Genomic DNA, 16,273 nt, shown 5'->3' with positions numbered 1-16,273 from the left:
TTGTATATTTTGCATTTGTTTATTTACATAATTTTTAATTTAGTTTACATTTAAATATAATAAGGATTTGGTGGTCTATACATTTCATATGCAAATTCTTCCATGAATCTTTGATCACGTTCAAGACCAATATAATCAATTTCAAGACTAAATGGACCACATATATCATCACCACATGTTACACCAACATGATTAATCATATTTAATCTAATTGGAGCTTGTGAATCTTGAATTCTACCTCTATTTGATAAGAAAAATTTTGAAAATGGTATTTTAACATATTGCCAATATGGTCCACCTCTTGTATAAAGAACAAATCCATGTATGTCATTCCATGTAACATCATAATAATTATCAAGTGTTAAATTTAACATGTAATTACGTCCATCACCACGAATTCGCATTATCAAATGTGTATACATTCCCCAGTCCATTGGTTCAGCTCTACCAAATGCTTTTCTTGGTAAAGTTGAACGAATATTACAATAACCAGCACCTTTTTGTTTACCATCTCTTGGCAATCTTGTATCAAGTATTCCTGAGAATAATGCACTTCCTTGAGGTGTATACTCAAATCTATTAATTCAAAAATTAATTAATTAATTTAATAAATAAATGAATAAAATTTTTAATAATAAAATAAAAACTTACGTTGCTTTTGAAAAACCTTCATTGTAATCACTGTCACATGTTACAACCCATTTTTTTAATAATTCTGGATCACCATTAAATTTCCATTTAACATCAACTTCACCTTGTCTAAATGCTGATATTGGATCCATATAAAATTTATCTATTAATTCTTCTTGGAACAATGACATTTCTTGTTTTAATTGTGAATAGCCAAGTTTCATACGTTGTAATATTGTTTTTTTTTCTTCTTGATAATCTGATATACGAGGATATGATGATTTTTTATCAATTTCATGAAATGCTGATAAATTATTTGTTGTATAAATTGTTCTACAATTAATAATATTTAGTTGGGACAAACGTCCCAACAATCGACTAGTCATTATTTATTTATTTATTTATTATCAAGTTTTTTATAAATATTAGAATGTTGAATTGTTGTTAAATGTTGTAATGAGTACATCAAACTCCCCACCATAAAATTGCATAAAAAATATATCACACACAAACATAAAAAAGAGAAAGAATAAGCATTTTTTTTGAGGTTATGTTACATATACTTAAAAAACTTCATTTTGATGTTGACAATCTGTTGATTGTGTGTGTGTATGTGTGTGTGTTTGCTGCTGTCAATCGACGCATTGTATAATTGTAAGATTGTTTTGATTTTATCAAAAGATAATAATTAACAATAAAAAACTAATCAGGTACTCCTATATTTGAATATAAATAAAATAAAATTCAATTAAAGTGTAAATTGGAGTATGGCTGATATACATATGTCACAACAACAAAAACAACAACAACACTCTATGGAAACTCACAGCATTCCTGTGTGTCATCATTAAAACATAGGCGTGTGATATGTACATAGTCCTCTTGTTATTTTATTACAACAAATATTATTTTACAATAAGCTATTAATGCAAGGTGAGATAACATTTTTATAATTTTTTTGTCAATAACATTATTATTGTTATTATTATTGATAAATATAATTATTTTTGTTCACATAGGTATATGAGCTTGATGAGCTGCCTTGAAAAAATTAATTAACATTTCCTTAATAATCAATTATTATTTTAATTAAAAAGACGAAAAATAAATAAAACTTGATTAACAACAACGTCAACATGCAATGGTACAACAAGTGTTATTATTCTACACATTAAATTAATTGGGTAAATATTATAATTAATTTTAATGGATGATTCATCATCAGTATGTTGATGATAAAATTAATAATATGTAATAATAATAATAATAATAATAATAATAATAATATTACAGTGACACTTGGACAATTTGATATTGGTTTGATGAGTCTTGTTGGAAAAATGTATGACGTCTTAGTACAGCAGGATGCCTGGTGTTACTGGGTCATATCAATTGCTGTAATAGTCTCTTTGGTTGGATTTATCCTTGCTTGTATTTGCAGCTGTCGACATAATGACAACAAGTAAAAATTACTTTTTTATTTTAAATTTATTATTTATCATCATTTTTTTATTTTGTTTTTATAATTTTATTTTAAAAAATACGCAAGAAAATGCAATTATTATTATTATTATTATTTAAATGAAAAAAGAAAACGAAAAAATTATTATACGAGTGTTGTTGTTATTACGATGAATTTGTAACGACAGGAGCGAGTTTCTTGGACTTGCTGGTATGGTTACGATGACGAGATCTGAAAATGATGCTTACGAGAATCAGCCTACAATGGATAACTTCCAGTTTCTTACACAGGACACAGTGGACAGTAGTGGAAAAAGGTGGCAAGACCAGCAATTTGGCATGGTCGCATGTCCCTTTCGCTATTTAATAATAATATTATTTGATAAAACAATAATAATAATATTAATATCTTTAACAAACACTCATATAATCCATTTAAAAACTAATGAAATATGATTTACTGACTAATTAATCAACTATGACTAATTATTGTAATAATTTGTAGATAGAAAGTTTATTAATTGATTAATTGATCAATTGATTAATCCTCTTTCTTAATTTAAGGTGTATGCAATATTATATTATTTTATCCTTTTTTTCTTTTGATTTCTGTTCTGTACCAGAGATTCAATTTATTCAATTTTTTTTTCCTTTCATTTTTATCTTTCTCTTATATTAATCAGTTGAATTTGTTTTCCTTTTTATTTGACATGATGATAGAACAAACAGTGCAAATAGAAGTCTTCCAGATATACCAAAAGATAGAAATCCTGGTCTCAATGATAGTGGCTTGACAACAACAACTCAAGATGTCATTTATGAGGCAAATGAAGTTATAAGTGATCCCTCAGAACTTTATGCAACTGTTCAAGATAAAAATATCATTGGAAAAATAAATAATGAACGAGTAACACGTGCAAGTTCACAAGAATCATCTTCATTGGCTGAGGATGACAGTGGATATCCATATGCAAGATTAAATCCTGTTAAAACTACAACTGGTAATAATATATATATACTTTCATTTTATTTTAAATTACATATATTATATTATTATTTTAGATGAACATCCATATGCACAAGTACAAAGTGTTCAAAAAACAGAACCAAAACGTAAAAATAGTTTTATAAATAATCCTAGTCAAAACGCTGATTCAAGTATAGCATCGATTTCAAGCAAATCAACAAATCCAGTTGCTCCACCAAGAACACGTCGTTCATTGTCACAAAATTCATTGCTCAATGTTGAAATATTAACTTGTGATATACAAGCAGCAAATGCAATAACTGGTGGTGTTCAAGCAAATCAAGATTTACCATACATGACACCACCACTTTTAATGACATTACCAAGATTACCTGGTAATAATACATCTCAAACTCAATTACATTTAAATTCACAAATTCAACAACAACAACAATTACAATCACAATCACAACAACAGCCACAACAACAACAACAACAGCAGCAGCAGTTACAACAATCACAACAGCAACAACAACAACAGCCACAACATTTTAGTGGTGATTCACAAGATTCAAAAGGTTATACGAGTATCAGTGTTCGTGAGCCATTGGCTAATATTATTGCACAAACTAAAGCAGCACAAAGTCGTCAACAATCACAAAGGCCATCAGCTGATTCTCATTATGCCACTGTTTCTGATGATTCTGATGAAATGTATGCTGCAATTGATGAACAAGAAAAAATATATACAAGTGGCAGTGAGACATATGCACAAATACAGCCAATGACAACAGCTACAACAATTGAAACAAATAGAGTTGTTGTTCATAATAATGAACAGTTGCTTGTTATACCATCATCATCACATAATATACCAGTAATAGTAGGAGCAGCAGCAGCAACAACAACAACAACAGCAATGACAACAACAACACCAGCAACAACAACAGCAGCAACAGAATTAGTTGATGATTCTGTATTTACAGCACCTCAACCACCAAGTGTTGACAGTTTGAGATATGTTGCACATGCACACTCAAGACAAGCATCATCATCAAGTGCAACAAGTTCAATTATTAATCCAAGCTCACCAAAACCAGAAAAACGTCAAGCAAATTCACCATTACCACCTCCACCACCACCTCTTCCAGTTTCTTCTGTTGATGATGATGATGATGATGACAACGATGACAATAATGATAACATGTTGATTGATCCATATGCATTAATTGATAAAATATATAAAACAAATGATAATAATAATCAGGTAATGATTAATAATTGTCAAGGACTTGCTGTTGGTAAATCACTGGAAGATATGTATGCCAAAGTTATGAAAAGAAAACGTGATCCTGAAGAAGAAAGAAATATACTTACAAATTTAATTGATTCATCATCAGCAAGAAAATTAAGTGTTGTTGATGTATCAAGAATTTCATGGTCTAGTCGTGATTCAATGGAATTTTCAAAAAAAGAACCTGAATCAAATCCAACAACAATAACAACAACAACAATTACATCTACTGTTACATCAACAGCAACAACAACAGCACCAGCTTTATTATCAAATAATAATCCTTCAGATTTATTAAATATGCATGCAATTGAATTTGCCAAAGTATCGAGAATATATGAACTTGATAAAACTCCAGAATATGAAGATGATGATTATCAAATATCATCGTCATCATCATCATCAATATCAAATACAAGAGTACAACAAAAAGCTACAAGACCTCGATCAAATGTTAATTTAAAAAATGTCGATTCAAACTATGAAATATTAAAACCACAAAAATTATCATTAAATAATAATAAGAATAATAATAATGGTGTTGATAAAAATGAAAAATCTACGAATTCATCATCAAATTTAATGAAAAATCATAATGGAATTGATGTTTTACCATTTTATTCAGTTCCATTAAAAAATCGTCAAGTTAGTAATGCAAGTAGTGAAGATCCTGGCTATGAAAAAGTACGTTTACGTAGACGTAATGACAATGACATTGATAATGACAATGATAATGATGATTCAGAGCCAAATTATGAAAGTATGCCACATGAGCCAAATTATGCTTCAGTTTGTCGACCTGGTGATAGTGATACTGATCCAAATTATGAATCAGTTAATAATAGTGATCCAAATTATGAAAGTGTTAGATATGTGACAACAAATAAAATTCATGAACAAAAACATCAAGAACCACCGTATGAACAGGTAAATGCATTTAATAAAAATTTAAATAAATTCGATGGATATGAAAAAGTTAAAACGAAAAAAATTAAAAAAAAAACAACAACAACAACAAGTGATGATTCAAATTATGAAAAAATACAAATAAATGATGATGGTATGATGGACAGTGTTGACATCAGTGATGATGAGCAATATGTTCAAGTGTAAATTTTTATTTTTTTATTTTTGCCATTTACGACTTAACAATAAATATTATTAATTAATTTGGTATAAAGGTTACTAGTTATTATTATTATTATTATTATTATTGAGGGGATATAAATCAAAGTAGAATTTTGTTTTTTTTATTTATTAATAAAATTGATATATAAATTTAAATAATAAATGTCTGAAAAACACCCAACTACCGTAATGAGGATAAGACTGATGAAGACGAGAAGTGAGAAATGAAATGAATTAAATATTATCAAAAAAATTAACAGACATAATTACGGAACAATTATAATATTATAATATTATAAATAATAGTCTTGAATTTGATGACAAAAAAAATATATTCTATCAAAGTATTATATTTCAATTTTCATATAAAATATATTTATTTAAAAAATATACATTCCACTATATTATTTTTATTATTATTTTTGTCAATACACATACATTAATATGTATATTTAAAAACGAGGCCATATAAATAATTATTCAGTGCAATTGAATTTGAAATATAAACTCAATTTATTATTAGTACATTATATACTTTTTTTTGTACAAGAAACCGTATGAAAATATTATAATCTAATTACCGTAAAATAATTATAATAATATATTTATAACAAATAAATACAAATGCAATAATTAATAATTGAACTAACTTTAACAACTGGTTGCGGTTGACAGTGTCAACATGTATTTTTAAGTTGAATAATAATATATATATATTTAAACAAAAAAAAAAAAAAAAAAAAACAACTAAACTTTAATGATAAAATCATTAAAAATAAAAGTGGCTCGAATGACACATTAATACAATAATTATCAGGCCTCATTTTATTTTAAAAATAAAATGCTTGTATTTATCAATATTACAATAATTTTAGAATGATTTTTTTTTTTTTTTTTTTATCAATCAAATTGATGTTAAATTTAAATTATGACATTTTAAATTTTTAATTACAGTTTAACTGTATATTTTAATAAATAAATTATTATTATTATTTTTTGTTATAACTTATAATATAAATGATTATTTAATTATGAAAAATTTATGATTTATTTTCAAATGAAAAAAAAAAAAAAATAACAAAATTAATTTTGTAATAATATTATTATAAAAATAAATAATTTTTCTTATATTTCAATAATTAATATTTGTACTTTTCATTGTATTAATTTACCTTTTTGGTGTTAATAAAAAATAATAATTTAGTTTAGTACGTATTACGTTTACCTGTAGATAATTTTCAAGTACGAATAATATATTCTATATTTAAGCTGTGGATGTTTGAATGTCATCCAAGGACCTGGATACAGATGTAAAATTGGACATCCACGACGATATTTCGTTAAGTTTACAGCTGAAATAATAACACCTGATGTCACTGAGGTCCAGGCAATTTTTAATTGTTCAAGATTCAAGCAGTGTTTTATTATTTCTTTGACACCATCATCATTGACTCGTTTGCAATAACTGACATCAAGATATTCCAATTTTTTACATTTATCAGCAACGAGTATCAAAAATGAATTAGTTATTCTTTCAACCTTGCTGACATTTAGATATTTTAAATTTGTTAAATTTGATAAATCATCTATTTTTTCAATTACACTATTTTGTAAATCAACAAAAGTCAATGTTTGACATTGACTTATGGCATTTATCAATAAACCTGAAAATCTATAGCCTCGTAATGTCAAAGATCTCAATGAATTAAATTTAATAAATACCTGTTAACAAAAAATATAAAAAATTAACAAATTTATATTAATATATTTACAATTTTTAACTTACACTTGATAAACTGCTGAGCAATAATCTTGATGAAAATGTTATTAATGAATTTGGAACTTCCATGTGTATCGTTTCAATGCCATTTGGTAAACTTATTAAACAATCTCTTGCAAATAATGATTTAACATTTGTTATTTTGCAACTTTTAAGTTTTTTCATTTTTCCAAATGGCTTAACAAAATGTTCAATGGCATTTGTTTTAAATATTAAATCAACTTGTGTTAAATGACAACAATTAAAACGAATTATTGGTAAAATTGATGAATCAATTATTGAATTGGTAATTGTTAATGTATTCAAATGACGACCACATCTCATCAGCAAAGTATTGAATACTGTTTTTAATTCCTCTGAATGAAAATCTTTTGACATTCCATATATTTGATTGTTATCAATTTTCATAGTTGTAACACCACCCCAAGATTGTTGAGCAATTATTGACCATCTAACACAAACTAATAAAAAAAATTATCAATTACATATTTGCTTCAAGTATATACAATTTTTAACAATGATAACAATAAATAATTAAGGTTAACTTACCTCTTTCCATTAATAATCTTTGGCTGAATGATAAATATTTAAATATTATTATCAATACATCGTCATTTAAATTGTTAATTGTTGTTGACTTTTTTTTTTTCTTGTGTCGTCTCATTTTTGTGGTTTTTTGAGTATTTATTCAACTGATAAATAAATATCACAACAATGTGTGCCACCATTTATTATTAAACTTGTACAAACTTGTATTTATTTATTTTTGTTTTAATTGGTGGCTCACCGTGTCCAATTGTTCATTATTTACACGTGCGTGTGTGTGTGTGTGTGTGTGATATCCAATCAATTCTAATTGGTCTCAATTCGTCATTTCCTTTTATTATATATTTTGTTATCTAATTTAAAAAATAAATAAATAAACTATATCTATCATATATCATATTTATTGTTATTGTTATTATTTTTCTTCTTGAATAATACGACACTATACTATGATAAAAGCATTGTTTGAATTTTGCATCACAGTCGCATATATTTTTAATTATAATAAGACAAACAATTACCATGCAAAATTGAAAATTTAAAATGGATAGTGGCCATCTTGATTCTCCAGCCAATCAGATTATTTGTTTATTTTTCTCTCTTCTCTCACTTCATCTCTCTCTCCCGCCAGTTTTATTATCATTATTATAAAACAGATCCATGTGGTCCATGTGTTTGTAAAAATTAAAAGCTCGTGTGTACACAAAAAAAAAAAAAACATTGATAGCTGTTGATAGCATATATTCAATCATATAATTGATTAATTAATTGAAGATCAGGACATCAGGTATGTTGAAAGTTTATGTTGTTGTTGTTGTTTTTAATTTTAAACAATATTTGCTTACTTTTTAAATGTAAATATAATCTTTTAAACTTTGTCATTAATTTTTATTAGGAAACTGGAAAGTGATATAAATACATGTACCTATACCAATTGAAAGTTCAAGTGATCAAAAACATCAAGTATTAAAAAATAATTCTTGTTTATTTTAAAAATACATATATCATCTTGTTTGTTTGTTGAAAAGTGATTTGGAAAAAATAACATACAATTATTCATCAATTTGAAATTGTTAATAAACATAACCATCAAACAGGTATTAAATTTGATAACATGAATTATTTAAGTATATTTACTAATAGTAAAATTATTTTTTAGACAATAGAAAATATACCTATAAAATGGAGCATCATCATAAAAGTTTAGATCATGCTCTTTCTATGGAAAATCGTTCAGCAATTGCTCAACGTTCAACACCAGCACCAACTGACAATGTTGATAATGATGATGATGCTGAACGTTCACCAGGTTTCAGACTACTTGATAAAATAAATATGACACGAATAACGGTATCGGATTTAAAAGCTGACGTTGCCAAATACACCAAGCAAGTTGAAAAAAATAAAAAAAAATTTAAAAATGCAATACCACCACAATTTAGTCCACGACAACTGTATTCAATACTGACTGAACGTTCAACATCAGCACCATATGACTATATTAATGATGACGAAGCTGAACGTTCATTACGACGCAAAAAATCTCATCTATCAAAAATAGATGATGATTTTGCTAATCAATACAATTTGGATATGGCTGCTATTGCAAATCACATGGTGGAACGTCGTAAAAAAACTACAACACCAGCACCAATTGATGATTTTGTTAATTATGATATTAATGTCGATGATGATGATGAACAACTAAATGAAGAAAATAATAATAATGATGATAATAATAATAATAATAATAATAATTCGATGGTGACAGTGTTCGTAAAAGAATTACAGGAAGCTAAAAAACAAGTTTCAATGATCCAAATTCTATTGGATTCTGTAATCAATAATATCAATGACGCCAAAAAACATTCATCTGTGCTTGAACGTCCCGAGTTATTAACAAATATAATACAAAATAGTATGAGACAAGATTTAAAAACGTTGATGGAAACTATTGCAATCGCTAGCATAAACGCTGATGTTTTGTGTAATAAAGCAAGTGACATAACTAAGTTACTTTAAATAATGAAATATTATATTTATTTGGTGGATGGGATGAAATGGTTGTCAAGATTTAGCTGATTTATGGACATATAATATTAAATTAAATAAATGGACACTAATATGTAATAAAACTGAGCTTGTTGATGGACCAAAATATCGTAAAAAATCAATGAACATTAATATCAATCCAAGATTTGCACATCAATTAGTATATGATAAATATAAAAAAATATTCATGATTTATTTGGTGGTAATCCTGGACGTTCATCATTACCAAAATTACGTTTAGATGATTTTTGGACATTAAAATTATGTCGTACAAGCAATAGTATTGATCACTTGAATATTTACAAAATGATGTTTATGAAATTATTAATTATAATGATCCAATACAAACAAAAGAATTTCAACTTTTAACATCTGTATTATTTAAATCATCATCAAGTAATTCTCGTACATCAACTGTTGATGTTGATCCAGTACACAATAAAAGGGTTCAACTTTATGATAAAATATCAGAATTTTCCCAGAGTCCATGAACCAGCCTCGAGCTAATCTGACTGACCTTTTACTGTGATTAAAATTATTATACTTTTTTTTCTCCTCCTTATTGATGATGATATCACAGTCATTTATTAAATTTTCAATATCAATTATTTATTATATATTATAAACGTTTATATTTTTATAATTTTTTTTTTTTTCAAACTATTATTTAGTTGTTTATAAAATTGTTGTTCATGATGATGATGATAAACTTTACTTTCCACAGAAAAAAAAAAAAAAAAAAATTAAAATTCTTTATATATTTTATTTTTGGATCTTCAAGTGGTTATAAATATTATTAAATGTGGTGTTGTGTTTTTTTTATTATTACTATTAATATTATTATTATTTATTATCCAAAGATGCAGGGTGAGATGCTGTCTAGGATACTTTTTTTTTTCTAATGTAAATACATGAGTAATAATGTTATATTCAAATAAATTTAAAAAAAAACATTAATTATTTATTGCAATTAAAAAGAAATGGTAGACAGTGTATTTAAATAAAAAATAATAATGATATAGCTTCCAGTTATTTTTCAATTTACTGCAAGCTAATACTTATTTATATTATTATTATTATTATTATATTTGCAATGCCATGTATATAAATAAAAAAATAAATTTATACTTGCAATAATTATTATATGTTGTTTAATGTTTATTAATTATTTTATTTTGAATTATTGCGCCAAAAAACAAAAAAAAAAAAAACATGGCACATCAAAGATGGTTGACACGTTTTTTTTTTGCAACAACAACAACAACGACAAGGTCAACAACAGTCAACAACATCAATTTTAATAGAATATACCTATATATTTTATTATTTTAAAATTATTTGAATAAAATTTGAAAATACATAGAAAATTCCTACAGGTATAAAGTTAGGCATCGTCGAAGCAAAATAAAACGTCCTCGTTCAGTAATTGCTCAAGGTTCAACATCAGCACCAATTGATGATGAGACTGAACGTTCAAGAAGTCGTAAATCACTTGGACTATCAAGAATAACACGTAGAGATGGTATTGCTAAATGCATAAAGTTAAATACACAAATTAAAAAAAATATTAAAAATGAAACACTATTAGTATCAAGTCCACTACTTCCTCGTACATCACTTCCGAAATACATGGTATCAAATCTTCAAACACCCAGAACAACACAGATGATAATGGAGCGTGTTAATGATGATTGCTTGGCTGAAATATTCAAGTATGTGCCAGCATGTGAGAGACTGAAAATCGCACTGGGTATGTTATTTATTATTCGATAAAAAAAATAACTATTAGGTAATTTATTTAATTAATTTTTTAGTATGCAAAAAATGGGAAAGAGCCCTTAATTATTCTTGGTTTAATGTCAAAAAAATTAAATTAACTTATTGGCGATATCATGAATTTCCATATTGTTTAAGAAATTATCAAACGTTAGATGAAGTATTGAATTTTTTAAAGTCACTGCTTAATAAATGTGGTCGTTATTTAAAAACATTAGACTTGACAGCTTATTGTTTTTGTAACATAGTGCCAATTATCAATGATTATTGTCCAAACCTCGAAAAACTTCGATTGAGATTCATCTCGATTGACGATACAATGTTATTCAATGCATTTACACGTTTATCTAAACTAAAATCCTTGACAATTATATTTGAAAATATGAAAGGTAAATCAATACCGGTGACTTTAATAAATTCATTGAGAAACATTGCTGATACATTAACTGAACTGAATTTGTTAAATTTTGTCAATCACTTGGATGAAAGCTGTAATTATCCAAAAGAATTTGATTGTGTAAGTTGTAATTTGTAAAAGTATTTTTTTTATTTTTTCAAAATACTTATTTATAATTATTGTTTTTTCAGGTGATTCATGAACTACAAGTCATGGAAAAGTTTGAAGTTGCTGGTATACGAGGTTCCAATGATTTATTCAAGTATTTCAAACCTAATGAAATGCCATTTTATTTCAACCATAATAAATATCTTGAAAAACCTCCTTATCTGGGACATTTGTTTATAAATATCAGGTCATTAGATTTATTAAGTTGCTATATTAAAGATGATACTTTGTATACTATTGCCAATACCATCAAGCAATTGAATAGTTTAACTATTAATTGTGCTCGAATAACCGATGACGGTGTAGTAGTACTTTCAAAGATGAATAATTTACAAGATATTTATTTGATCGGTGAGAATAATGTCATTGATTCTTCAATTCAATTGCTCAAGAATATAGTAAAATTATCTTTGCCACGAAGCAATAAAATTACTGATGTTTCAGTCATGAAACTTGTTGAAAATTCACTAAAAATTAAGTACCTTTTTCTTCTCTACTCAAGTGTGACTGCTAATTTTGTCAAAAAAGCAGCAGAAATATCAAGCAAACGAAAACAACATTTGGCAATCACCATTAATTCATTAATACCTGATGTAAAACAATATGAATCGCCGTATTTTAAAATACATATTATTAAAAATAAAGAAAAATAAAAAAAATAGTACGTAAATTTTTTTTTTTTTATTATATTATAGTACGTAAATAGTGTGCAATTTTTATCAATTAAAAAATATAAGACATTTGTTTTCAAAAATATGGACTAAAAAAAGTAAATAAAGAAGATAAAATGTATAAAATATACATTATTAAATATAAAAAAAAAAAAATAGCAAACAAAAGTTAATTAATTACTGACTTGATTATTTTTTTCAATTCATTATTTAAATTGCATGTCAAGTTAAACTCTATCAAGTTACCTAATTTTCTGATTACAGTTAATTTTATTTTCCAAAAATAAAAAAAAAAAATATAATAAGACTTCACTTTATCAAACAAGATAGCATTATAATTTTCAAAAATTAATAATCAACTTTTTAACACGCACACACACACACACACACACAGCCAGAGGTAAATGATGAAGACAAAAAAAAAATTTAATTTATCCTACATATATGAAGAGGAGTAAAATGAAAAAGTAAAACTTTTTAAAAAAAAAAAATAAAAAACATTGTTTTAGAATTGTTGTATAATATAAAGTACATTCTAACTTAGTATCGATTTGTCATAAATGAGTGGATGGATTATTCAGTTTATTATTATTTTATATTTTTTAAAATTTATCATAATCCTTGAACGATAGGATCATTGAACAATACTGTGGGTGTGTTATCGTAAACGCCTTCAACAAGATAGCAATTATAATTAAAAAATAAAAATATAATTAATATGGAAGATTTATTGTTTTTTCAAACGGAAGCTGGAACACAAAATCAGCATGTAATTGATCTACTTATTAGAAAAATAAAATGATAAAAAAAATATCAACAATATTGATAATAGGGTAATTAAAAAAAATTAGCATTTTATTTATGATTACGTATGAGTCCAATAAGAGATGTAAATATCATGATAATTTTATACAAAATCAGCCTGAATGATCATCAAATAAATTCTCAGATAAAATTATTTAAAAAAAATATTTTAAATTGGTAATTGATAAATCATTTATGCAAAAAATAAATAACCTGATGAATAACAAATAAAAAAAAATAATTTGTTTTTTAATTTTGATTGGATATTTAATTGGAGTTGGAAAATCAATATATCGGTAGCAAATTTATGTCACATTATTTTGTCATTAATCAAAAGAATTTTTTAAATAAATATGAAGAATTTATTGGCGGACTTATTGTTAATAAATAAATAATGAAAAATTTATAAATTATTTAATTCAATGTTATTACTTATTTATGTACCGGATGTAAATTTTTTTTTGAAATAACAAGTAATGCACTATTAACGATTGAAATTAAATGCGATTAAGAAAACAGATTGTTTTATTTGTCGATTTATCAAGACAATAAAAACAATCACAAATAATATTGTAAAATCGAAGGCCAATAGATACACGATTAATTTAAAGAAAGTACACACTCAAACACTTGTTTAATAAATATTTTTTTTTTAATTTAAAAACATTTTTTTCAAATAATTTTTTTATTTGTACACTGTCGCAGTTGTATAAATAATTATTATGATAATTTTTTTTTATCTCTTATTTTTACGTTAAAAAGGAAAAAAACTATATTTTTAAATTTTAAATCAAATATATTATATATATTTTTTTTTGTAATTTTGAATTTTTTAATCTCTTTTATTTCGAATTTAAATAATCAAAATGCAATTATTACTGTAAAATAAAATTTATATTTGTTGAACTATTTTGTCAATAAAAAAATAATTATCATACGAGTAAATTAAAATAATTTTGAAAAAAAATAAGGAAAAATTTATGACAAATGAGTTGTTATTTAAAAATGTATACCAATCAAAAGTTTTTCCTCGCTCCTTATTTGTGACCTCGAATGTTTGCCTTTCGGTTAAAGGAAAATAATAAAAAAATAAAAAATAATTGTGGGACAATATGTGAGTATTGAAAAGCAATGTAATTTTACATTCTCCCTTTATACTTGTGCTGATTGTCAAACAATGTCAACGAACAGATAACGAGCTTGAAAACTAATATTATCCTACTGATAAAAACCAAAGACGTTAAATTTATCAGATCACCAGAATAATTTATCGAAGCACGTGCGTCAACAAAAAAAATATATATATAAAATACATATACATCTTCTTTTATATATCCTTGTTTTTAATTAACTTGTGAAATTGTTAATTTAGTTGATCTGAACATTATGAAAGCTTTTTGTATTATCATAGTGAGCTTTGTGTTAATTTTTCAAGGATTTAATTATGTTAAATGTGAATTGGAATTAAAACTTTCACATGTGGTAAATATTTTATAGTGATATAATATTTATTTAATTACGTTTAATTCGTTATTTTATTTTTTTTATTTAGTTATTTCGTCATGTGGATAAAGTGCCGCATAAAGAATTTCAAAATTATCCAAATGATCTGCATTCAAATGAAACATATTTTCCAATGGGAAGTGGTGGTTTAACTAATGTAAGTTATTAATATTAAAATATTAAAATATCATTAAAAATTAAAAAAAAATAAATATATATTTCAATAGTGAAAAACAATTTTAATTGTTAAATTTATTTTTAATATATTAATTTTAATTTAACAATTAATTAAATTAATAATAATAATAATAATTTTTAATGTTAAATGATAAAACAATATCAAAATCATCAGCTGGATTTAAAGACACTTCTATTAACTTGATGATTTTAACAATAATTATTATTTTATTATTTAATTTTTATTTAATTTTTGTCGTTGATTTCGGAAGAATTTCTCTGCGGTAAATTTTTTTTTTTCACACGTTTCTCCGCGTATTTTTATCGCGGAGAAATATTTCCGAACGTTTCTCCACCCAAGTCGATTCGGAGAAAATTCGTAAAAAATTTCTCCGCGGTAAAATTATTTTTTTCACATGTTTCTCCGTGTATTCTCATCATGAAAAAATATTTCCGAACGTTTCTCCACCCAAGTCGATTCGGAGAAAATTCGGAAAAAAATTTTGATACTCATTTCTCCGCATGGGTCAATTTGGGAGAAATTCGGAGTAATCGCAGAGAAATTCAGGAGAAATCGCGGAGAAATATTTTCACCAGGATCATGTCTTATGATAGATAATTGGTACAATTGTCATTGATAAAACAAAATAGAGCAATTAAACAGCAAGAATAAATAAATAAAAACATCATCAAAAAGTTTACATAAATTGCAGATAATATGGCGTTGTTTAAAGCTAATAATAATTGCATCAGTAATAACAATTGTAAAACAGTGGGTTTTAAAACATACATAAGTTCAAGTGATTCAGAAACCTGTTTACCTGCAGATGAGTAAGTATATTTATTTTCATCATGTATATTATAAACATTATATGTTAATAATATTATGAAAATTTTTATTTTTAAAACAGATATTATA

At 25.3% G+C, this 16,273-nt stretch overlaps 5 protein-coding genes across 6 annotated transcripts; 3 read left to right on the top strand and 2 right to left on the bottom strand.

Annotated features, from left to right (window-relative positions):
- Positions 1-3: 3 nt before the first annotated feature.
- LOC122856002 (complex I intermediate-associated protein 30, mitochondrial) lies at positions 4-1,122 on the bottom strand. Its single transcript, XM_044157748.1, has 2 exons — positions 652-1,122; positions 4-576 (listed from the first exon to the last, which is right to left on the bottom strand). The coding sequence occupies exons 1-2, from the start codon at positions 1,014-1,016 to the stop codon at positions 51-53; spliced, it is 891 nt and encodes a 296-aa protein (XP_044013683.1). The 5' UTR covers positions 1,017-1,122; the 3' UTR covers positions 4-50.
- Positions 1,123-1,229: 107 nt separating this feature from the next.
- On the top strand, positions 1,230-6,224 carry LOC122856000 (ras guanine nucleotide exchange factor P). Of its 2 annotated transcripts, XM_044157746.1 has the most exons (6): positions 1,231-1,563; positions 1,650-1,814; positions 1,924-2,092; positions 2,280-2,408; positions 2,812-3,092; positions 3,154-5,800. In XM_044157746.1, the coding sequence occupies exons 3-6, from the start codon at positions 1,953-1,955 to the stop codon at positions 5,463-5,465; spliced, it is 2,862 nt and encodes a 953-aa protein (XP_044013681.1). In that variant the 5' UTR covers positions 1,231-1,563; positions 1,650-1,814; positions 1,924-1,952; the 3' UTR covers positions 5,466-5,800. The 2 variants fall into 2 exon arrangements, with proteins under 2 accessions (XP_044013682.1, XP_044013681.1); XM_044157747.1 differs by lacking the exon at positions 2,280-2,408 and having other exon boundaries at positions 1,230-1,563; positions 3,154-6,224.
- Positions 6,225-6,654: 430 nt separating this feature from the next.
- Positions 6,655-8,045, bottom strand: LOC122855998 (F-box protein SKIP2-like). Its single transcript, XM_044157743.1, has 3 exons — positions 7,810-8,045; positions 7,267-7,721; positions 6,655-7,202 (listed from the first exon to the last, which is right to left on the bottom strand). Exons 1-3 carry the CDS (start codon positions 7,922-7,924, stop codon positions 6,702-6,704), a joined length of 1,071 nt encoding a protein of 356 aa, XP_044013678.1. The 5' UTR covers positions 7,925-8,045; the 3' UTR covers positions 6,655-6,701.
- A 454-nt stretch (positions 8,046-8,499) lies between these two features.
- On the top strand, positions 8,500-10,601 carry LOC122855997 (tubulin-specific chaperone C-like). The gene is made up of 3 exons (XM_044157742.1): positions 8,500-8,593; positions 8,702-8,903; positions 8,966-10,601. The coding sequence occupies exon 3, from the start codon at positions 8,989-8,991 to the stop codon at positions 9,826-9,828; it is 840 nt and encodes a 279-aa protein (XP_044013677.1). The 5' UTR covers positions 8,500-8,593; positions 8,702-8,903; positions 8,966-8,988; the 3' UTR covers positions 9,829-10,601.
- Positions 10,602-11,125: 524 nt separating this feature from the next.
- On the top strand, positions 11,126-15,346 carry LOC122854106. Its single transcript, XM_044154518.1, has 4 exons — positions 11,126-11,608; positions 11,673-12,151; positions 12,223-12,792; positions 15,227-15,346. Exons 1-4 carry the CDS (start codon positions 11,488-11,490, stop codon positions 15,344-15,346), a joined length of 1,290 nt encoding a protein of 429 aa, XP_044010453.1. The 5' UTR covers positions 11,126-11,487.
- Positions 15,347-16,273: the final 927 nt, after the last annotated feature.

The sequence above is a fragment of the Aphidius gifuensis genome, linkage group LG4 (assembly GCF_014905175.1).
Source record: "Aphidius gifuensis isolate YNYX2018 linkage group LG4, ASM1490517v1, whole genome shotgun sequence".
NCBI lineage: Eukaryota > Metazoa > Arthropoda > Insecta > Hymenoptera > Braconidae > Aphidius > Aphidius gifuensis.
Note: the sequence above shows the minus strand (reverse complement) of the source record. Positions and strands in the feature narration are given on the sequence as shown.